This window comes from Megalobrama amblycephala, linkage group LG1, assembly GCF_018812025.1.
Source record: "Megalobrama amblycephala isolate DHTTF-2021 linkage group LG1, ASM1881202v1, whole genome shotgun sequence".
NCBI classification, from domain to species: Eukaryota; Metazoa; Chordata; class Actinopteri; order Cypriniformes; family Xenocyprididae; genus Megalobrama; species Megalobrama amblycephala.
Window position 1 is genome coordinate 63,927,761 of NC_063044.1, and position 23,103 is coordinate 63,950,863.

Genomic DNA, 23,103 nt, shown 5'->3' on the forward strand with positions numbered 1-23,103 from the left:
TGGTCATCTCCTCCGCTGAGCCCGCCTCCTTCCTCGCCCTCAATGAATCTGGGAGAGTCTTAGCCGAGAGGAGCTAATGACTCTACGGGCGGATTTATTTGGGTTATCTTAAAATTTTAACAGAGCGGAGAAACATAGTTAAAATACGAAGCTTTTTAGTTTTTTCTGAAGTTGGTCGGAGTCCCATCAAGCCGAACAACTGCACCCTGTCCTCGACTCCCGGGAGAGAGAGTTTTGTGAGTCTGCTCGATCGTAATGTGGCTCAGGGGCTAATCCTTGGACTTCATTCAATACTAGTTCGCCTCGAAGCGCTTCGTTTGGGCCAGCCGAACTGACTTAACAACCACACGCGAGGTAAAACACGCGAATAAGCCGAAAAATAACTTCCTACCTGTTGATAGTAGTTGGGATAAAGGTAAAAACTGCTGTTGTTTCAGTCTGCTACCTGCCGGCTGAGTAAATTAGACAAGAAGTGGGTAAATGTTATCTTCAGCCTCAGTCTTACATGTATTTGAATATTATTTATTGACATAATGCACCGACTTTAAAATCTCAGTTAACCATCTTATGTAATGTGTATATGTTCTTTTCCGGTTATTAAAGGGACAGTTCACCCAAAAATGAAAAATGTGTCATGATGTAACTTACCCACCCTCATGTTGATCCAAACCATGACTTTTCTTTCTTCCGTGGAGCACAAAAGGCAGAATGACAGCCTCACCATTCACTCTCACTGCAGCTGCTTTCCATACAATGAAAGTGAATAGTGACAGATCTTCTTTTGTGTTCAGCCCTTTAGCACTGACATAATTTATAGAAGTGTACCAGTCAGAGTAGTTAGCTTGAGTAACTAAAGCTTATGTTTTTCCTAAGGTGCTCCTGAATATATATATATATATATATATATATATATTTCTTCTGTTTGTAATCCTCTTCCCATTCACCTTCTCTCTCTTCCATCCAGAATGACAGAATACAAGCTGGTAGTTGTCGGTGCTGGTGGCGTTGGGAAAAGTGCACTGACCATCCAGCTCATTCAAAATCACTTTGTAGACGAGTACGACCCCACTATTGAGGTAAGAGTTCACCTTCTCTAAGATTGGTGAAAATACTTTGACACACATATATCACTATTGTACAGTAGAAAGTTTCTCTCAAAGTAATAATAAAATCATTAAAACTTAACTAGGGAATAATCACAATATTTCTTCGTTTTAATTTGAGCAGTAAACCTGTTGTGCAGCATTTTGTTTGTCAAAAATAAATTGTTTACTTTTTATTTGATTACATTTTTATTTTTATTATTTGATTTTATTTATAATAAATAATTAAATATATAATAAATAGGGCTGTCAAACGATTAATCGCATACAAAATAAAAGTTTGAGTTTGCCTAATATATGTGGGTGTAATGTGTGTAATTATGTATAAATAAATACAAACACATCCATGTATATATTTGAGAAATATTTACAAGTATATGTATTTATTTATATTTTTATATAATTTATATTATATATAAATACATTTTTTTTGTACATAAATAACATATTTCTCTTAAATATATACATTAATTTGTGTGTATTTACATATACATATTATTTGCACACATTACTCACACATATATTATGCAAACTCAAACTTTTATTTTGTATGCGTTTAATCGCGATTAATCGTTTGACAGCCCCAATAATAAAGATGTTAAAGTTTTATGAATTAAATTGATTAGATATAGTTTTTTGATTATTATTAAAATTTATTTAAACCATTAAAATGGAATCAAGAAAAACTGAAATGGAAAACACTGTATTTGGGAAAAATAAAATGGAATTTGAGAAAAAATTAAATGTATTTTACAGGGAACTGAATTAGATTGTTTATAAACTGTTGTTAAATTTTATACGTTTCATGATTTCAATTAATTAGACATGTTTTCTGATGATTACTAACATTTAATTTGACCATTAAATCAGAGTGCAGAAAAATTCAATTGGGGGAGAAAAAAAAAGGAATTTGGGAAAAATAAAACTGATTTCATAGAGCCCTATTTTATTATTATCACTATTATTATTTTTATTTATTTATTTTACTTCTATTCCATGTAGGATTCATACAGAAAGCAGGTTGTGATTGACGGAGAGACATGTTTGCTGGACATCCTGGACACTGCAGGTCAGGAGGAGTACAGTGCCATGAGAGACCAGTATATGAGGACAGGAGAGGGATTTCTCTGTGTGTTTGCCATCAACAATGCCAAGTCCTTTGAGGACGTACACCTTTACAGGTACATAGTTAAATACTTATGGACAAACTAATAAACGTAAAGTATATTCAGAAGCTGTTGCTATAAAACAGTCTTTCAGATGTAATATTATATTTGAGATTTGTGGACTTGGACTGCATGCTCAAGAGGAATTAGTTGGGTGTGTGCCATCTAAATGCCAATAAACCTTCTTGCTTCCTGTAAACTTAAAATATGATCAAATGGAAAAATTGCTAGACTGATTTTTGAGCTAAAAATGAGATGTCAATTCAGCAGGATGACGTCACTGCACTGCGTTAATGTACCTACTTCCTTTTTTGTCTCTTGAATTTGATGAGTTTGGAAACCAGTGTGGAATTAAAGAAAGGGCCTAGGAGAACTTCAAAAATCAGTCTGTGTGGGGAAAAAAAAGAACCTTGTTGTGTCTGTGCAGGGAGCAAATAAACCGTGTCAAAGACAGCGACAATGTCCCGATGGTGCTGGTGGGGAACAAAAGTGACCTAGCTTCACGTACTGTAGAGACACGTCAAGCCCAAGAGCTTGCCAGAAGTTACGGGGTCCCGTTTGTTGAAACGTCTGCGAAGACACGACAGGTGGGTGAAGCTGATTTTAAAGTTTAAAAGACCATTCACACAAAATGTTTTTTCGTTTAAAAATGCATTTCACTGCTCTGCTTTTACACTGTTTTTATATGTAATAATGTGCTAGACAGACGTTTTTGATTGTTGTATCTTTTTCACAACCCTGTTTTTAAATGAAAAACATGTTCAGTGTGAATGGCCACTTAGAGTTGATTCTGCTTTTACTGTGTTTGGGATCATTTTTTTTTAATATTGGAGCAAAAATTGAGGAGATAATTGGCAATATTGTGCCTGTGTAAGTTACTCAATATTAAAGGGATAGCTCACCCAAAAATGAAAATTATCCCATGATTTACTCACCCTCAAGCCATCGTAGGTGTATAAGACGATCTTCTTTCAGACGAACACAATCAGAGATATATTTAAAAATATCCTGGCTCTTCCAAGCTTTATAATGGTAGTGAACGGGGGCTAGATTTTAAAGCCCAAAAAATGCGTCCATCATAAAAATAATCCATACAGCTCCAGGGGATTAATAAAGGCCTTCTGAAGTTAAGCAATCTTTTTTGTAAGAAAAATATACATATTTAAAGCTATAAATTCAAATAACTAGCTTCCGGCAGACGACCATACGCATACTGCACAAGTCGATTAGCACAAATTGAGTAACCTGTGACGCGATGTATGTTGCAGGATGTAGGAGTAGCGTAAGCTTAGACGCCTCTCACGGTTCAAACAAATAAGGTTATGCAACAAACTGAAGCTCCTCTTCTCTTATACCAAAATACATTTCTTTTTAAAATTTCTTGTTTTAGACTTTAGACTTTGTTTTGTTTAATGATCATAGTTAATAAAGTTTTAAATATGGATATTTTTCTTACAAAAACCCAACGCTTTGCTTCAGATGGCCATTATTAACCCCCTGGAGCCTTATGGTTTATATTTATGATGGATGGATGCATTTTTTGGGCTTCAAAACACACACCCCTTTCGCTACCATTATACAGCTTGGAAGAGACAGGATATTTTTAAATATATCTCCGATTGTGTTTATGTGAAAGAAGATAGTCTTATACTCCAAGGATGGCTTGAGGGCGAGTAAAGCTTGGGATAATTTTCATTTTTGGGTGAATTATCTCTTTAACTTCTTGTTTATTGAACTCACGGAATGTGCTGTTGATCTGAACACCATCATACACAACAGCAATATTAAGAGTGATTCAATGCACCATAACCCAACCCACCAGAAATATGGGGTCAAAATGATGGTAATGACAGGACGAGTGTTCCTTTGTTTTTGTTTTTTTTGGTGGTATTAAAAGTGTTGTGTTTGTAATTTTATAACATGTCCAACATTTTTGTGATTTTTCTCCCCAGATTGACCAAAGTGAATCAGCTTCTTGTTATAAAGCACCATTAATTTGGAATCTATCTTGTTTTCTGTCTACAGGGAGTTGAGGAAGCATTTTACTCTCTCGTACGGGAGATCCGAAGATACAAGGAGACGAACCGCAGCAATAAGAAGAGCAAAAAGCACACACAGAGACGTTGCACTCTTTTATAGCGATACACGCGTACAGCCTCGCACTGCACCTCCCCTGTGATAGCAATGCACTCAAGGTCACACATACTCATATACACACATACACTACTGTAGCATCACACGTACATACACATCCTATTTCCTTTTCTTACCGCTCCCTGTGTCTTACACCACCAGCCTTTGAGGAATAGGAACCTGACTGGCTGTTGAATGTGTTTGTATGTATGTATGTATGTATGTATGTGTGCGTGAGACCTCAATGAGAACCATGCAACTGTGGAATTGTTTAGGACAAGACATATATTGACCTCACGTTATCATATTTGGCTGGATAATTTAGTTTCAAGTGGACTCGTCCACCATGCGCTGCTGCTTCCCCTTCTGTGCTAAAAAGATCTGATGTATGTCAGTTTTACTTTAGAACCACAGCAGCAAGGAACTTTGACCTTTACAAGAAATGAATGAGGTGGTGAAGGGATATACTTTAAGTCGGTAATGGGTAACTGTATTTAAGTAAGCCTTATGTCTCATCTCCAAACGTGTGAGCCAATCAGCACATCCGCGTGCTTCTGTTAGCGGTGGTCGGGAATGAGGAAGCTCAGAAGTCCCCTAATTTTTTTTGTGGCCTGTGGGAAAGCACATTAGAGCAAGTGGTCGCCACATTCAAAACCACTAACATAATGTATCGCACACTTTAAAAAGTGTTTCCACCTCACGCATTGTGGGATTTATCTAGCAAAGATTTTCAGTACTTGCTACAAACACTGTAATTTCATCTTCAAAGGGGATTTCTGTAGCATTTGCCTTGTCTTTTTGGGGAGTTTGTACAAAAATTTAGAAAAAAAATTACATTTCAGACATTCATCACCCTCCCAGAATCCATTTTCTCCAAGGTTTATGTTGTCATGGCATGGACTTCACTTAATGTAGCCCTTCTATAATTATGAAATTCAAATAAATCAAACTCTCTGCTTTTATTATAATTTTTTTTTTTTTTTTACCAGCAGTATTTCATGGTAAAGTTCTGTATTTTTGTAATTTTTTATTTTATTGGTTTTCGTTACACATGCCGGCATTGTATTGGACATTAACATTTCATGTATTATGATGAATTGTGTAAAATGCCAGTAGTTCCCACCAGTGAAGAGGCTTGGTTGATGAAGGCAAGACATTTTTTTCCCCTGTTACTCTATTTCTTTAGTTTGTCAGGAGTGACAGTAATAGTTTTGGTTCAGACTAAACATGTGACCAAAACTTGTGATTAATGCATTCCCTTTGCCACATTGACATCTGTAGTTATATGTTTTGTGAATAAAGAGACTTTTGGCTAGATGACTGATTTCCTTAATATTCAAACCTTCAATTGTAGTTGAAACTATAACTTCTCATTTAATGTATTTGCTTTATAAAGTGTTAACAACTATTGCGGTAATAACAGGGCAGTTGCATCAGCTTTTCTGGATATCTGAACTCAGAAAAGCTGATGCAATCAGATTTTTGTGTAGTTTTTAAATGCCATTCTCAGTCACAATGACATTATTATGATCAGATATCTGCTGTAAATGGTCATGTACAGTAGTAAGTGCTCTAGGTAAAACAAGTTTTTGTTAAGAGACAAAAACAATTCCTTAAGTTAAAACGAGGAACTATGTGCAAGAAATAGTCATATTTTTTGTCTTTATTCCTAATTTAATTTATTATCCATATGCTTTAGGTTGCCTGAGAAAGTTTCTTGTTCTGGTATTTCATATGCTTGTATGTAACCCTCAATGTATCTTAGGGCTTATAATGACTGAAACCCAAACATGCATGAATACGATATTAAATATTGCCTAGGGATGACATTTTAAACATTTATTTCTTTGTTTGTCGTCTTTTTTTTTTCTTTCTCTCTTATAAAAGTAGCTTTATGGTAGGATGAAATATTTTAGAGCAAAGCATAAAAAAAATTATATTGACAATAGAAATATCCATGTCTTGAATTTGATTTTAATTATGTAGTTTTTCATGACTGTGGAAACAGCAATTATGCCTTTAATCCAAACACTTAAAACCTGTATATGGATTTAGATGAAAAAAAATGATCAAATAATATCTTAAGTATAATGTTGAATCGGACAAGAGAAGAAAACAACCATTTTACAAAAATGCATTTTTTTATTTATTCAACCACTAGAAAATATAGATTCTTTACAATCTGGAGTGTGACAGACTCCTTCATTGAGGTAAGATAATGAATGAATGTTGAGAGAGTTAAAGGCAAAAAGAGGAAAAATCCCCATCCTTCACCAGCCAAAACGGGAAATGAGCTTCTCCTGATCGTCTAAATCTTTCTGGACTTTCTTCCTCATGTAAAAGATGGGGCAGTCTCGACTGAAAGAGAGAAAACGAAAATGTTGCATAACCACTGGTATATTCACTATCACCAACAAAATAATTCAAAATATATAGTGTATATTCAATATATTGCATAGGCCTAACGTGCATATGTGTGTAGACACCTGGTACAAAGCACGTCTTCATGCAGTGAACCTTGACAGCGTTGACATTGAGTCCACAGGCGAGAGAATTTCTCCTCTAGTGTTGACAGATGAGCAATCTAAAAGACACACATGGACAATCTTCAGCAACAGTAAGAACATCTTTTGCTTCACTTAGGACGATGATTTTGCCAGGATTTGTTTATTTTATAATATATATATATATATATATATATATATATATATATATATATATATATATATATATATATATATATATATATATAAAAAAAAAAAAAAAACACACCTCTTTCTGATAAAGCTCCGACTCTTTCTTTTTGCAGAAGTCGCATACAGCCGCTGTAGAGAGGAAAAACATCAGATGTAGAGTTTTGTGATTTGCGGTCCTACTGAAGCTCCAGTTTTGCCCAAAACACATATCTTACATACCATCAGTTTTGAGCACAGCTCTGCAGCCAATGCAAGTGCTTCGTTTCTGAGCAAAAGCCATGAGACCACCAACCCTGGATGTCAAGACTGTCTTACAGCGCGTGTGATCTCCCTCTGAAACAAACATGTTTATCATCAGCTCAACAATAGAAAGACGTTTTACTTTCACTAATATCTGACTCACTTAAAGTGCAGTCACACATTTACTGTCTGTGAATTTTCACAGGCAAAATCCAGTCATTTCAGGAGTCAAGAATTTTGCGTCATGGTGAAAGATCTCTGTGCAGATTTCGCAACAGTTTCAAGTTAGTGATGCCGATCTGTGGGAGTTTCACTTCATATCGCTACACTATTGACAATAAGACCTTTTTTACCCTTGAAATTTAGTTAATGTGATTGCACCTGTAAAACATGATTAGAGAAGTCCAGCATACAACAGAGAGAAGACTGCTGTTCATTTTCATTTCATGCCAGCTTTAAACATCCATTAGTTGTAAGCTTAACTGATGATACTCACTCAGTAGCACACTCTCAGCTTTGCTCTCGCCCAGTATGGGCTCAAAGATGCGCAGTAAAGGCTTGGAAAGCTGCTGCTCCAGGTAGTACTGTGTGTCTATAGGGATGTTGTTCTCCAGCACATAGATGGGGTCCTGAGATACACAACTCAGTAGTTATAAATACAGTGAAGAAAATCAGCCACATCAAAACAGATAATACACAATACTGACCTCTGATTTCATATATGCCGCCACTCCCTTTGCCGCTTTGATGATGACGTACGGAACTCGATCGCCGAGGTTTGGAGCGCTACCGGCATCACGCTTCCGCATCCTAAAACCCATGTTGGTGGAAAGTGATTATATGCGCAAGTAATTCCATTCCTGAAAACTCCATGCTGCAGGAAGACTTCTTGGAATCAGCAAAAAAAATTATTGGAATAAGAAGATTAAATTGTTTCTGAAAATTCTGATTTTAGAATAGAAGTACAAGTTGTTTATGTAGCAACAATATCTATGATAAGATTTTTAACTGTAGAATTACTACAAAAGCTATGAATTAAAAAAATTAAAACAAGATTTGACAGAAATAAAAAGATTTATAAAATGTGGTTTCCGCACAAATCAAATGCTCATCACTATGACCTATCAAAGCTGCTGCCGGTTAATTTGACAGATGAATTTGTGCCTCACTTTTGTTGTGTGAAAAGACTTTAAAGTTTTATCCATGTCTCCATATTTGATATTGCTTTAGTTACTGTAACTACAGTTACAGTCGATAGATCCCGCTGCATGTTCATACAGACAGTATTACAAGACACTATTGTAAGCTGCTCTGTGAACAGGATATTTCAAGAATCACTAATGTGGATGTCAATTCCAAACAATGACAGTGTAAACAGCCAATGGTCATTCCAAAACTGGCCATGGTATAAAAACAACTAAATATATATCGCGAGTAATGTTCCCCAAAATTTGGATTTTACAACTTGGACATTATCAAGGACTTTTCAGCTAGAAAAATCAAAAGTCGCTGCTGTATGTTAATGACATGGACTGAATGAAAATGCAAATTCACTCTGTAGGTAGCAGTAGGTGGAGCTTATGGAAAAGCAGAAATATAGTGGTTACCCCGCTACACAAAGCAACGCTTCGCTTATAAACACAATTTCATAAAGCATCATACAGAGGTAAGCCATCAAAACTTTTCTGAAGAGTTTCTCTTCAGATATACATTCATATTTGAAAACTTCTCAGATTTGCATGTATTTGCATGTATCCTCGGATTTGCATGTATCATGAGAATGGCCTATTTCAAAGTCAGAATGCCACATTTTGTATGAATTGCAGGTATAAACTCACAGTCAAGACAATAAGAACGCACACACGCACCTCTCAGCTAGCTCGACGTGGGCCTGTTTGCCGGCATACTCCTGTGCGGTGCGTGTCAGCTCTTTAGTTATGACCAGCTGACTGATGTCAATGCGATTACACAGAAGATCAGAGATCACCTCTTTAGCATGGGCTACTGCTCCATCAGGGTCTCTGAAACACAAAGCACATTATTAGTCATGTGAATTAATGTGCATGTTGGTATATGAACTGTGTTGCCATCAAAACAAACAAAAAAGGCTTTTATTAAGGCTTGTAGAGTCATGTCTTCACTATTACACATGCTAGTTTGTGCGTCACTGTTGCGTATCTGAGCGCACGGTGGTTTTCTGAGTGTGGCAATGCTTGTACCTGTCAATGAGGATGTTTTGGAGGCATGTGTTGATAAGGTTGGCCACTAGAGGGCAGTTGTCTCGTCTGACAGTCTCTATTCCTTTGCAATCCATCTTATCATGATGTTCCGCATTGGAAGAGAAATACAGCCCGGCATACCGCTTTTTATTGATCAACAGATAAGGGTAATAAACCTGAAAAAGTGTAAATGAGAGGTTATTATCTATTGAGTTTATTGGGAATAAAGGTCAATAAGGTCTCTTTAGTTAATGCAATAGCTAACATTAACTAACAAAAAGCAATGCATTTGTTATAGTATTTATTAGTTAATAAAAATACAACTGTTCATTGTTAGTTCATGTTAGCCCAGGTCCATTAAATAATATTAAGATATAACTTTTGATTTTAATAAAGTTTTAGTAAATGCTGAAATGAACATTAACTAAGATTAATAACTGCTTTAAATAAGTATTTTGCATTGTTAGTTCATTTTAACTGATGTAGTTAACCAATGGAACCTAATTGTAAAGTGTTATCATCATAATATTAGATGGTTTCTGTTATGAAATCTTGGCCTGCTTCCTGTACCTTCTCAAACTCTAATTTGATTGGTGGAACGAAGTGGGAGGAGACCCAATCAGCTGCCTCCCTTCCCAGATTCATTGCGTCCTGCACCGTGGCCACACCTAGTTTCACCATCACCGAGTCTGTGTCTCCGTAGATGACCTAAAACACATTTGATTTGCATCATTGCATGTTTTCAGTGCATTGAAATGAAGGCAAAAAAAAAAATGTATGCGATTAAATACCTTTGCATCTGCCTGGTAGCCATTAGAGACTGTGTATCTTGATTCCACAAGCTGTTTGGTCTGTTCAATCATCTGTCTACCAAAGCCTGTGACGCTCTACAATGAAAGAGAAAAACTTAAAGCATCTCTGTCTAAAGCTGACAATATTTATCCTTGTGTGAGTGCTGAAACTGACCTGTGAGATCTCAAGACAGGGCAGTTTGCCCACCTGAGCCCCGGTGAACCCGTACACTGAGTTCGCACTGATCTTCAAAGCCAACTGCCTTCCGTCTAGCACCTGTTTTTTAAAGGGATCCGTCTCTTTCTTCAGTTCTGCCTTCGCTCTAGAGGCACAACAAATAATGGGTTTGGTTTTGATTTAATGGGTCTATTTGGCATTGAACATAAAACATTTATTTAATCTTCATTTGTTCTTTTTTTTTTTTTTGCTGATATGTTCACCTTTTCCTGGCCCCCAGCAGGTTTTCCAGGATCTCAGGGAGAAGGCCCTTCCTCACAGAGCTCTTCACAAACAGATCACCTGTGGGGGTCTTGATAAAATCTTCTGGAGACAGACTAAAAACACATGCACACAGCTTTAATTAGTCACAAAATGGAGTACATCACAATTAAAATTAATAAAACCCATGCATCAAAGACAAATACATCACATGATACACACAAACACTCCTCTCACCCCAGTTTGTCCACCTGGCCCTTCTGCAGGAGTGTAGTGTAACATAAATTGTGAGCCATCATGATGGAGGGATACAGTGAGGAGAAATCCAGAGTTGTTATAGGAACACTGTAATACCTGTAAACACATACACACACAGCTTCTGCATTTGTGAATCATCCACAATGTGAATCATCTTTAAAATTTAAATGTTGCTTTAATTTTCTCCATCTCATAATTGCATTTCCACATTACATAGTACCAACATCTGACTTAACGTCAATTTTGTTTTTATTAACTATCAGAAAACAACTGCAAGAATCTGTTGTCACTTACTAGAATTTATTTATTTATTTTTTAAAAAGAATTCTGCCTTAAGTACTTTTATTTACTTATTTACACTACTGTGAAAAAAGTCTGGGGTCAGTAAGATTTTTTTTTTAAATGTTTTTGAAAGAAGTCTCTTATGTTAATCAAGGCTGCATTTTGATTTATTTGGTACAAAATACAGTAAAAATGTAATAATTTGAAGTAATAGTGTACAATTTTAAATATGTTTTCTATTTTAATGTATATTTTGAAATGTATTTTATGTCAAAGCTGTATTTTCAGCATCATTACTCCAGTCTTCAGTGTCACATGATCCTTCAGAAATCATTCTAATATGATGATTTGCTGCTCTAAAAACATTTTATCAATGCTGAAAAAAGTTAAAAAACCAAGATTAATTTTTTTTCAGGATTCTTTGATGAATAGATAATCTTTTTAAACCGCACGTCTTTTTTGTCTGTAACATTTGATCAATTGAATGCGTCCTTGCTGAATAAAAGTTAATTTCTTGCTGACCCCAAACTTTTGAAGAGTAGCATGTTTAAGTACTTTTTTAATGGCTGCTTTTTTTCTAGAACTTAAGATATGCAATTTACATATTCCCTGATTTAAGAATGTGAATTTGATCACAAATGTGGGAACAAACCCTTTCTCTGGTTCTATGACAGTGGCTCCAGTGTAGTCCTCCCCTCCCTCTGTCCTCACCACTGGCATCACCAGATCCTGCTTCATAGCCTACACAATAAAACAATCATTAAACCATGCACATTAAAGCACAATGTTGACTAGGTTTGTTACATTAACATATGTTACAGTGAGGCATGCACAGACCTGTCTCAGGAGCTGTGAAACCACTTTAATCTGCTGTCCGCGAGAGAGCAGGTAAGTCAGGGGCACCCCAGTTACTCTGGCCATTTCCATGTAATTAATGACGCACATCAACTTCTGCAGCAAGCGCAGGGGCAGATACGCATCCTTCAAACAGTATACAGCCAAACGCCTGCGGGTCTGCTCATTCCCATTCTAATCAAAAATAAAGAGAGGGAGGAAAGACACAATTTTACTGCGAGTTTACTGGACTCCAGATGTCTTAAGATGAAGTTGAGGGATCTGATTGGCTATAAGTGTAGAACAGAGATCTGATTGGCTGCACCTGTAGATCTGTGATGATGGAATGCTGCACATCCTCCTTCTGCTCCTGCAGAAAATGGAAACTGACGGCGTTTAGTGTGTAAGAGCGCAGTTTATAATCCCTCAGCAACACCTACAACAGAGGAAAATCTGGGTGAGTCACATCATGAACAGTAATGAATCATCTGATGGCACAATGTAAAAAGTCTGAGTTTAAGTGTGCATACCTGCAGTAAGTCAAACTGCACACGTCCCTCCATATTAACGGTTTTGTTCTCTCTGCGGCCCATCTGCTTGCTCTGGAAGCTGGAGTCTTTCAGAACTGATTTGATGCCCCGCACGCGGCCCAGATATGGGAATAAATTCACCTATGGAGACAGAAAGGCGAGTGACTCAAATCACCATCCACCTGCCTGAATTATAATAAGAAGTCTTTCTGACATGTGCCACTACTGGGTTTGTGCTCACTCTCCACCAAAGACATACAAAAACACTTTACCTTTAAGGTTGCAGCTCTGTTGAGGAGATATGGAAGGTCAAAGTTCTGGATATTGTAGCCAGTGATGATGTCAGGATCCACTGTCCTCACAAACTCAGCCCAACTCTGAGATAAATCACACATATACATTTATTTACATTATATTTGTGTGTATATGTATAGATAGATAGATCTCAAAATGTTCTCACACTTTGGATTTTCTGCCTGACATATTACCGCATGGACCAGCCATGTTAATGATCTGTTACTACATGAGTTTTTTTTTGTGACCATCCTAATTTAGTTGACCAATCTGATTCTAACGTTTAGTCGACTATTAGGGGGCAGCCCTAAAGTGGCACAATGTACATTTACATTTGACAGAAAATGCACATGTAAACATTTCAGTTTTATTATAGTAGGAGAATCTGTGAGTACGTACCTGCAGTAGCTGTTTCTCCTGAGTAAAGCAGAGAATCTGGGAGCCCACTATACTGGCACAGTTCTGTAAGGTGAAGACTGTCCGGATAAATGGCTCCTTCTCTCCCTGACGCTGCACCATAGAGGCGATCTGAATCACAGGGTCTATCTCTGGCTCTGGAAACACACCTGTATCACACAAATAGTTCAGTTACTTACACAGCAGAATATAATACTTTTATTTGCAGGCAATTACAAGACCAAGAACAAGCCTACGTATTGCACATGGTGGCAATGACACAATGAGCGGTTTGTTAATGTTAGTTTGCTTATGCATTATATAAGACAAATGGTCTTGTAGGACAAATTCAACAAAAGTGACAAAACCTACAGTTTGTTTTCAATGGTCTAAAATTTGTTTTTAGAAAATTTGATTAAACAAATGATATACCAAAAAATAGGGCTGGGACAATAAATCGATTAATGATTCTGGATCGATTCTGAGATTTTCCGAATTCATTGCGATTCTCTCTTGAATCGATTCTGAGTTTAGTTTTTAACAGCAGATGGCGCTCTAGGCTAGTTTTTAACCACACGCTCAAATGCTCACAAAGAAGAGCGCTCGAGTGTTCGGCTGAGTCTGAGAATGTACTTGCACCTCAGAATGCTTTTATGACAAGGTTAAAGTAAACACCCTTGTAATTCACTTCAACCTTTTTGAACTTTATGAATGATTATTTTATAGAAGGGATTATTTTATAGGCTGTTTCTAAAGCCCGCAGTGCCATCCGCTGTTAAAAACTAAGTTTAGAATCGATTCAAGAGAGAATCGCGATGCTTTCAGAAAATCTCACCCTGCGTCCCAATGTCCATACTATCCATCCTAAATAGTATGCAAGATTAAAATAAGTGTGTCCCAAAGCATAGTATGTTGAAAAGAGTGTGCCAAAAGTCCCCGGATGGTCTACTATTTCCGGTAGATTTTCTAAGTGTGGATCCGTGCACACTTTAAGGGCTAATATTGCCCACAACCCATTGCGCATTGGACTAGGATTCAGTTCAGAACTACAAACACGAGTAAAAAGTGTTAAAAAACTACAAAACATGGCGGATATGCGCGGTCGACGCTGAGAGGTTTGAGTGACTTATAATCAGTTCAACCTGATAGAAAATTTTTATTTAATGTTATCTGTGTTATTTTTCATCTGCAAATACCAATGTGGACTTTTATAAAGATCTGATTAGCCATTAACTTTTAAATGCATCATTATGCATTAATATGAGGAGAATTCTCCACATGAAAGACACGTGACTGCATATCAACGTGCTGCATTTCTCTCCGATATACGGTAGGAAATTGGCTAAATGAAATGTGGAGGATGTAAGATGATTGACAGGCCAGTTTACGGTGACAGGAGGCGATAGAGAGAAAAGACGCATTTGTATGACATGATAGTATGTCCCAAAGCTTGTCTACTCTTTTGCTACACACTCAAAAGTAAGTACTTTTTGTTCACAAAAAGAGTACATATTTTTAGGGAGTAGTATAAGTAGGCGAATTGGGACGCAGCATCAGACTCTATCCAGAATCATTTGTTGATTTATTGCAACTTATTGTCCTAGCCCTACAAAAAATATTAATAACATTTGATTTTTTTTTAAAAAGCTAACTAAAAATAAAGAAAATTTTAACTTGTGGGGACACTAAAGAGTTTGATTGTTTCCAAACTTTCCGAATGAAATATTGATATCAGTGTGCCCAATTTCACAACTTTCTACCAAATGGTGTTATTGGACACCAAACCATACAATGCAGCAAATTTAGTATACGCTTAGCTAACAGAAACAGAAGGTATGATGCCTAAACAAACACCTTTTCTGCCAGCACACTCAATATCAAAGCTCAGGACTCTGAGTGGAGCGATCCTCTGCCATTCTCCTTCAGCTGGATGACTGACCAGATCATTCCATGCCACATCCACCTCATACTGACACAGGGAAACCTGAGAGAGAAGTCAATTAAAGACACACTAGATGAGCACCAAATCATCGGATCAGGCCTTAAGTGACCGTTTTTGTTTGTTTGTTTGTTTGTTTTTACCATTCCTGGGTATTGTGAATCTGTCTGTCCTTCACTTCTCTCTTCCCTCAGCCTGTACTTCCCTTTTGGAAGCTCAATCCAGCAGCAACCGACAACATCACTGTCCACCATGAACCTGTCGTCACATGCACATACAGCAGACCTTACATACTTGATCAGGTCAAGCAAACAATGTCTACTACACATCACCAGTAAAGCTGCACGATTCTGTATAAATTGAAAATCACAATGTTTTTGTTTAAAATAGAGATCAAGATTCTCCTTTTTGAATCAAGATCGCAGTCTTTTGATGATTAATCGTGCAGCTCTAATCACCAGTTTCAGTAACTTGAGTACACACAAACACGTACCTGATCTCAAAGTCAATGTTGGCTTCAAAAGCCTGGTAGCCCTGGGTGGCAAAATTGGCAAATTTAAAGCCCTGCTCCAGGAGACGCTTCGCTGGGGCAACCAGACGTGGCATCGCCATGGTGATGCGCAGAAAGTCCTGAGGTCGGCTTCCATGGTAATGATACATACCTTAGGACAAATATGGAAAAGCCAGTCAGTTACACACAGGTCATACGAACGGTTTCATTTACACTACCTTTAAATGTTGGCAGCAGTAATTTACACTAAGTGACAATAGCAATATATTCTATTTACACCATGTTCATATCAGTTCTTTGCAATAAGAGTAAATAGTAATACTATTAATACTACAGATACTATTTGCACCTCAGTATTTTTGTACATTAACAGGATGCAATAATATCATAGAGTGTAAATGATTATAAAGTAAAGTCTATGTGCGGGAAGCACTGGATGTGATTACGAGCAGTTGAGTTAAGGACCTATTAGCCTGCCTATTTAGAATTTCATGACAGAACTTTGTATTTTTCTTTCATTGCATTGCTTTTGTGTCGTTATTTTGGTGGTCAAAAAAATATCAGTTTGATTTGCATTTTGACCTGTTTTTTGACGTCAATTTGATATATTTTCGGCATCAATTGGACATCAGCATGTGGACATCAAATTGCCTTAAAAAAATTGATGTCAATTTGATGTTTTTTTTCCGACATCAATTGGACATCAGTGTGTGGACTTCAAATTGATGTAAAAAAACTGACATATACATATATATATATATATATACATATACATATATATATATATATATATATATATATATATATATATATATATATATATATATATATATATATATATATATATATAAAATAAAATGCTGCTGCACAATATAGCGTACATGAATTACCCATAGCAGATCTATACAGGTGGAGCTGGTTTCTGAAAGCGTGCTGCACTGCTAAGGCAAATGCTACTCATGTATTTGAAGACTGAGCATGCAAGCTCATTGGCTACTAAAACAGCAGGAACCAATCATCAGTGTCCTATAGATATAATGATGTGATTATGAGCAGTTGAGATAAGGACCTATTAGCCTGCTCTTTTAGAGCTTCAAGACAGAACCTTGTATTTTTCTTTCATTGCATTACTTTTGTGTCGTTATTTTGGTGGTCAAAAGAATATCAGTTTGATTTGCATTTTTGACCTGTTTTTTGACGTCAATTTGATATATTTTTTTCAACATCAATTGGACATCAGTGTGTGGACATCAAATTGATGTCCAAAAATGTGTCAAATTGATGCCAGTATTGTGTGGACAAAATATTGACGTCAATTTGAAAAAAAAATGTGTATGTATAAATATATAATGTATATATCAATGTCTACTTTATGACCTTTATTTAAAATGTTTTAGACGGTTGTAAGAATCTGAAGGATCAGCCTGAAATTGTGTACACATTTCAAAATAAGAGTACCTGTGTATTTCGGGCTTGTTTATAATTAAAAGTCACATGCTAAAATTTTTCTTTTTCTTTTGGGCATTATTGGTATTTTGGTTACATAATAAATTGTATTTAATTTGATTTCCATTTAATTCATAGTAAATTATTGTAGTCTCCCCCACAGGAAGAAAAGACTAAGAACATTATTTGACACACATATTATTCATTATAAAAATTTTACTAGTAAAATCTGTGTCCTATTCACTGAGAGAGACACTATATGACAGCAAGGAGAACATAGCAAAAGGAGAACCATTTAAATGCTGTACATTTGCATAATTTACAATGCATAATGATGCAAAATATTAGTATATAATTAAATGTAATAGTATGCTATGTAATTCAAATTAATTTCAATAAATAAAAATACTGTTAAAAATCACACATTATTTGTTGTTTGTCACATGTAGTAGACCATTTTTGTGCCGTGTGAAATAGGAGGATTTTTCACCCGGCTACCACCGCCAAGTATATTTCAAAGCACTGTTTACACTAAATTCTCCTTACTTTCTTTTCTGGTGATGTCCACTGCCAGCACAGTGACTGCTATGTTGTCTTTATTGGAGCGCATGTCCTTCAATACAGCAGAATTCAGCTCTCTCTTAAACTCGGCCAAGTTTGCATTTGTAAAACCTGAGAGAAAGAGACAGAAATCATGAAAGATGTGCTTACTATGTCCCAATGACACTGAGAAGCAACCTGTAATTGGCGGCTCACCGTTGGGGGCAGGAACATAGAAATACGGGGCGAATCCATGAACATGGCAGCACACGCTATTTCCACTGTCCGTCACACCAAACATGCGCACTATGGGCACTTTGCCCTGCACCTGCCCAGGCATACCTGCTACCGCAGATCCTAAACACCAGACGACAGCACATTGAGGGAGAGGTCTGGATGAAATCATGGATTTTTATGTGTTCATTTGCGAGAGAGCATGTGTGTCTCACCCAGGTAGTAATCCAGGTCTATCTGCTGGAAAATTAGTCTGTCTGAGTTTGGTTGAAGAGGCGGTGCATGAGGTCGTTTCCAACGTGGATTAAGATCAGCAGAGAATAAGTCACCTGAGCAAAAGAGTGTAGATCATGTTGAGGTCAAGAGTTAGCAAGTAATGTTAGTCCTCCTTGCAAATAAAGAATAAAATAAAAAAAAGACAAAAATATTCTGTGAAAAGAATTATTCTCCAAAACTGGAAATATAAAAGAAAATTAACCATATAATCTGGGAAAATTCAGATCCAAGGTGCAATACTATGGGTGCTTCTCAATACTCAAATTAATGCTTCCTCCCTCCTACATCCTGTGCCTGTGACCCGGAAACTGATCGAACTCAGCCATCTTGTAGGACATTTCAGTTCTCTAACTGCACTGCGAGGAGGTGAGGAACGAGGAACTGAAGGAGGCTTCCCAAGGAGTTATGAGCGAGGATACACAGGTGTATCCTTAGAGGAAGTCTTTCTCGACGAGAAATCTGACGCACGTATAAATTCTCCTCCCCCTTCACATCTGCCACAATAATTTAAATGTATGCTTTACTTTTGCTTTTACATCTCCCCTATTTCAACGGGGTATCCTGTGTTTAAATAACCAAACTGTTAACAATATGAGGGCAGATCCCTTGAGCGCAACTGATGACGCTTTGAAGTGATGCTCAAGTGATCAAGAACATTCCAATATACAAAAAACATTTCCTTTGATTTCTCTGTCCGCTTTTCTTTCCTTGCATGCTTCACTCACGTCCTATGGGGGGTGGAGCTGAGACGCGATGAAAGGAAACGTGGATGCACAAATGAGAAATGAGAAGCATCCCATGAGTAGAAGGTTTTTACGAGATATTTGTTGTGTATAGTAATAAAATTTTTTTTATTTAATTAATTAAAAAAATAGACAAAACATACTTACCCACTGGAATGACATCATGGCCAGCTTGCCCCTCCCCTGACTCCACCTCCATCTCCATTTCATCAAATAGAGCAAGTTCCTCTTCAAACTGGGAGGGACTATCCTCCCACTCTGTGCTCATTTTCCCCTTCTTGGCCTGTGAAGCCCCGCCCAATCCAGGGCCTCCATTGCGCCTTTTGAAGTCCATTCTGAAGCAGCCTTGCAAAAGCAATATCAATCAATCAATCAAAATTTTATTTATATAGCACAATAAGTACAACAGCAGTTGGCCATTGTGCTGTACAAGAAGATAAATAAACAAATAAATAAAAAAAAACCCACAAAAGCAATAATAAAGGGAGTTTACATCGGAAACACTCAATTTGAAATAAATCTTTAAAAATCAACGTTTAAAAAAAATGTTAAAAATCAAATACAGTTGTAGGCCTGAGAGAAAAGGTAAGTTTTCAACTTAGATTTACATTCAGACTCTGTGGATACTAGTCTTAAATATAGAGGAAGACTATTCCACAATTTTGGACCAATAATAGAAAAAGCACGGTCACCCAAAAATGAAAATTATGTCATTAATTGCTCACCCTCATGTCCTTCCAAACCCGTAAGACCTCCGTTCATCTTTGGAACACAGTTTAAGATATTTTAGATTTAGTCCGTGAGCTTTCTGTCTCTCCATTGAAAATGTATGTACGGTGCACTGTCCATGTCCAGAAAGGTAATAAAAACATCATCAAAGTAGTCCATGTGACATCAGTGGGTTAGTTAGAAGTTTTTGAAGCATCGAAAATACATTTTGGTCCAAAAATAACAAAAACTACGACTTTATTCAGCATTGTCTTCTCTTCCGGAATCCTTTCCATTGAATAGATTCCATTGAATTGATTCCATAGAATCCTTTCATCTGTCGGCATTGGTAATGCACTTTTACGTCGCTGTGGTTTTTTTTGGCGATTAGGACATCCGCGACATGCACACTTACGCACCATTTTAAAAAATATAGCAATACCAAAATACAAACAATGTAGAATAGCTTGAATACAGCGTGCGTCTCCCTCAGACTGTAAACGAAGCTCGGGTGCACCGGATAACACGTCAGCAGCGTCACTGCGGAGTCGTGAACGCGGATTGACAACAGACCCGGAAGAGAATACAATGCTGAGTAAAGTCGTAGTTTTTGTTATTTTTGGAACAAAATGTATTTTCGATGCTTCAACAACTTCTAACTAACCCACTGATGTCACATGGACTACTTTGATGACGTTTTTATTACCTTTCTGGACATGGACAGTCTACCGTACATACATTTTCAATGGAGGGACAGAAAGCTCTCGGACTAAATCTAAAATATCTTAAACTGTGTTCCAAAGATGAACGGAGGTCTTACGGGTTTGGAACGACATGAGGGTGAGTAATTAATTACATAATTTTCATTTTTGGGTGAACTAACCCTTTAAGTCTTTCAATCTTTGATTAGATGACCTTAATGATCTAGCAGAGTTATTTAATATCAAAAGTTCAGAGAGATATTTTGGAGCTGATCCATTCAGGGCTTTTAAAAACAAAAAGCAGGATTTTAAAATCAATTCTATAACAAACCGGCAGCCAGTGCAACGCTTGTAATATTGGGCAAATATGATTAAATTTCCGTGTTCCAGTCAACAGCCTGGCTGCTGCATTTTGAACCATCTGAAGACGACTAATATTGGATTGGCTCTTTCCAATATAAAGAGAATTACAATAGTCAAGTCTCCATGAAATAAACGAATGGATCACTCTCTCAAACTCTGCAAATGTTAGAAAACTCTCAGCCTTAGATAATAGTCTTAAATGGAAAAAACTAGATTTAATTACAGCATTAATCTGTTTGTCAAATTTAAGGGCAGAATCAAAAATAACACCCAAGTTTTTCACAGTGTTTCGACTGTTTATGAGCAAATTAAACACTTACAAACATCCTGAGAGGTTTTCCACCACCACAAACGATCACTTATATCCTGTCAACTGAATATGTGTGGGATACAGAATATGTAGGCTATATAACAAACTATTTATAGAGTATATATATAAGATATAGCGCACGTCACGTGATTAAACTCTCAGCTCAACGTCTCAAAACTAAAGAATAACATCAAAACAAAACGCAGAACAATAACATTAAAATGGAGCGCCCTTATGGGAGCGCCTGACAGCTCTACAACATCATTTACATAAAGGGGCGGGGTTACTGAAGTCAAGTCATCTTCATTTATATAGCGCTTTTCACAATACATATCGTTTCAAAGCAGCTTCTAAGTGACAACAGGAAAATTATTATCGAGCTAAAGTTGGTTTTTGATTCACTTCCGTTGTAAAAATTGTTAATTATTACTTTAGGGGCCACTTAAATGACACCTTTCCTACTGAAAAACCGAATACCTCCAATGCATTCTTGCCGTTCATTTACATGTTTTTTAGTCTATAGCGTTATTGAAATGTCTTGTGCATAAGCATTCTTATTTTGTATACCAAGCAATGTACACAAGTTATAGGCCTATTGTTTAACTTTTGCGCACACGTGCACTTTCCCTATAATTAACTGTGACTGGTAATTTAGCAATCAAAAGAAACATATAAAGCAACAACGACATCGCATAAACATGATTCAAGCTCATGCTGTTTATTTTCACGTTGCGTATTAAATAATATACTAGGAGAACTGGACAAACAAGAAACGCAGCAGAACATGTTAGCAATATGTAAACAACAAAAACAGCCAGAAATTCATGAAACAGCGCAAGATGAGCTGCATCAGGCAATCTAAGATATTGAGGGGAACTCTAGCCACGGTACAAATACATAATCTTTCACCTTTTATTCCAGCTCGAGCTCTCTTACTCCATTTATGTACTTGATAAATCTCCCGCCACTTCTCAGTGTTGAATGTCAGTTTCCACCGGACACGAGCAACATCCGTTTTCCCGGTAAAATTGCGTAGGGTCGACGGAGGACTGCAATTGGTTAAAAAGTAGGAAGTGATTTGCCTGCATGGTCGACGATAACTGCCATTTTGAGAGGGTCGAGTACTTTTTACAGTCTATCGTTTTACGTAACATTTTAACAAAGCATCAATATACGCGTGAAAAGCAAAAAATAAAATAAGGTATTATTCATGTTAATAAAAACAATAACAAAATAAAACAATAATAATACAAATATATATATATATTATATATATATATATATATATATATATATATATATATATATATATATATATATATATATTTTTTTTTTTTTTTTTTTTGGCAAGACCTCTTCTCCAGAAACAGGACTCTGTGTTTGTGCTCATTTGTGATCCTGACTGTAAAGAACTGCACTGCCCTTTTTCATTTTCAGTTTTGAAGTACTTTATTGGCATGATTGTGTTTACATATAAAATATTGCCAAAGCGTTAAACACAAAACAACTAATGACAAATAAAGGAAATATACAATATTACAATAACAAAATATAATAAAATTGTATTAAAATAAGGTGCTGTGAAATTAATAAAATAATTGTGTGCAACGCCTATATTTTACTATTTAATTTTAAATAAACATTTTTCAAGAGGACATAAATAAATAAAAATCTGTCACGTATGTAGATGTATCTTTGATTATATTGATGAAGGCAGTAGGTGATGATGATATGCCGCTGAAAATGCGCACAAAACGCATTAACCCTCTATGGTAAGGTGTTGCCTCCAGGCAACATGGTCTATTTTAGTTTGTTTTTAATAAAATAAGGCACCAATTGATTGATCAAACGTATCTCAGGACAGAATAACTCAAATACTAATCAATAAAACTGCAAAAAAGACCAAAACATGACAGGGGTCCATTTTGTGTCCTGTTTCAGCACGTCACAT

At 36.5% G+C, this 23,103-nt stretch overlaps 2 protein-coding genes across 3 annotated transcripts; one reads left to right on the top strand and one right to left on the bottom strand.

Annotated features, from left to right (window-relative positions):
• The first annotated feature begins 9 nt into the window (after window positions 1-9).
• On the top strand, window positions 10-5,719 carry zgc:55558 (GTPase KRas). The gene is made up of 5 exons (XM_048209135.1): window positions 10-354; window positions 965-1,076; window positions 2,106-2,284; window positions 2,697-2,856; window positions 4,295-5,719. The coding sequence occupies exons 2-5, from the start codon at window positions 966-968 to the stop codon at window positions 4,406-4,408; spliced, it is 564 nt and encodes a 187-aa protein (XP_048065092.1). The 5' UTR covers window positions 10-354; window position 965; the 3' UTR covers window positions 4,409-5,719.
• Window positions 5,720-6,524: 805 nt separating this feature from the next.
• Window positions 6,525-22,214, bottom strand: pold1 (polymerase (DNA directed), delta 1, catalytic subunit). Of its 2 annotated transcripts, none has more exons than XM_048209101.1 (27): window positions 22,062-22,214; window positions 19,218-19,415; window positions 18,267-18,380; window positions 18,034-18,174; window positions 17,824-17,949; window positions 15,814-15,982; window positions 15,464-15,578; window positions 15,236-15,365; window positions 13,385-13,551; window positions 12,964-13,068; window positions 12,692-12,832; window positions 12,487-12,597; window positions 12,165-12,356; window positions 11,980-12,068; window positions 11,025-11,141; window positions 10,790-10,903; window positions 10,524-10,671; window positions 10,349-10,444; window positions 10,128-10,265; window positions 9,558-9,733; window positions 9,207-9,359; window positions 8,046-8,148; window positions 7,835-7,967; window positions 7,318-7,431; window positions 7,175-7,227; window positions 6,889-6,986; window positions 6,525-6,760 (listed from the first exon to the last, which is right to left on the bottom strand). In XM_048209101.1, exons 2-27 carry the CDS (start codon window positions 19,402-19,404, stop codon window positions 6,673-6,675), a joined length of 3,318 nt encoding a protein of 1,105 aa, XP_048065058.1. In that variant the 5' UTR covers window positions 19,405-19,415; window positions 22,062-22,214; the 3' UTR covers window positions 6,525-6,672. The 2 variants fall into 2 exon arrangements, with proteins under 2 accessions (XP_048065058.1, XP_048065067.1); XM_048209110.1 differs by lacking the exon at window positions 22,062-22,214 and adding an exon at window positions 21,163-21,392.
• Window positions 22,215-23,103: the final 889 nt, after the last annotated feature.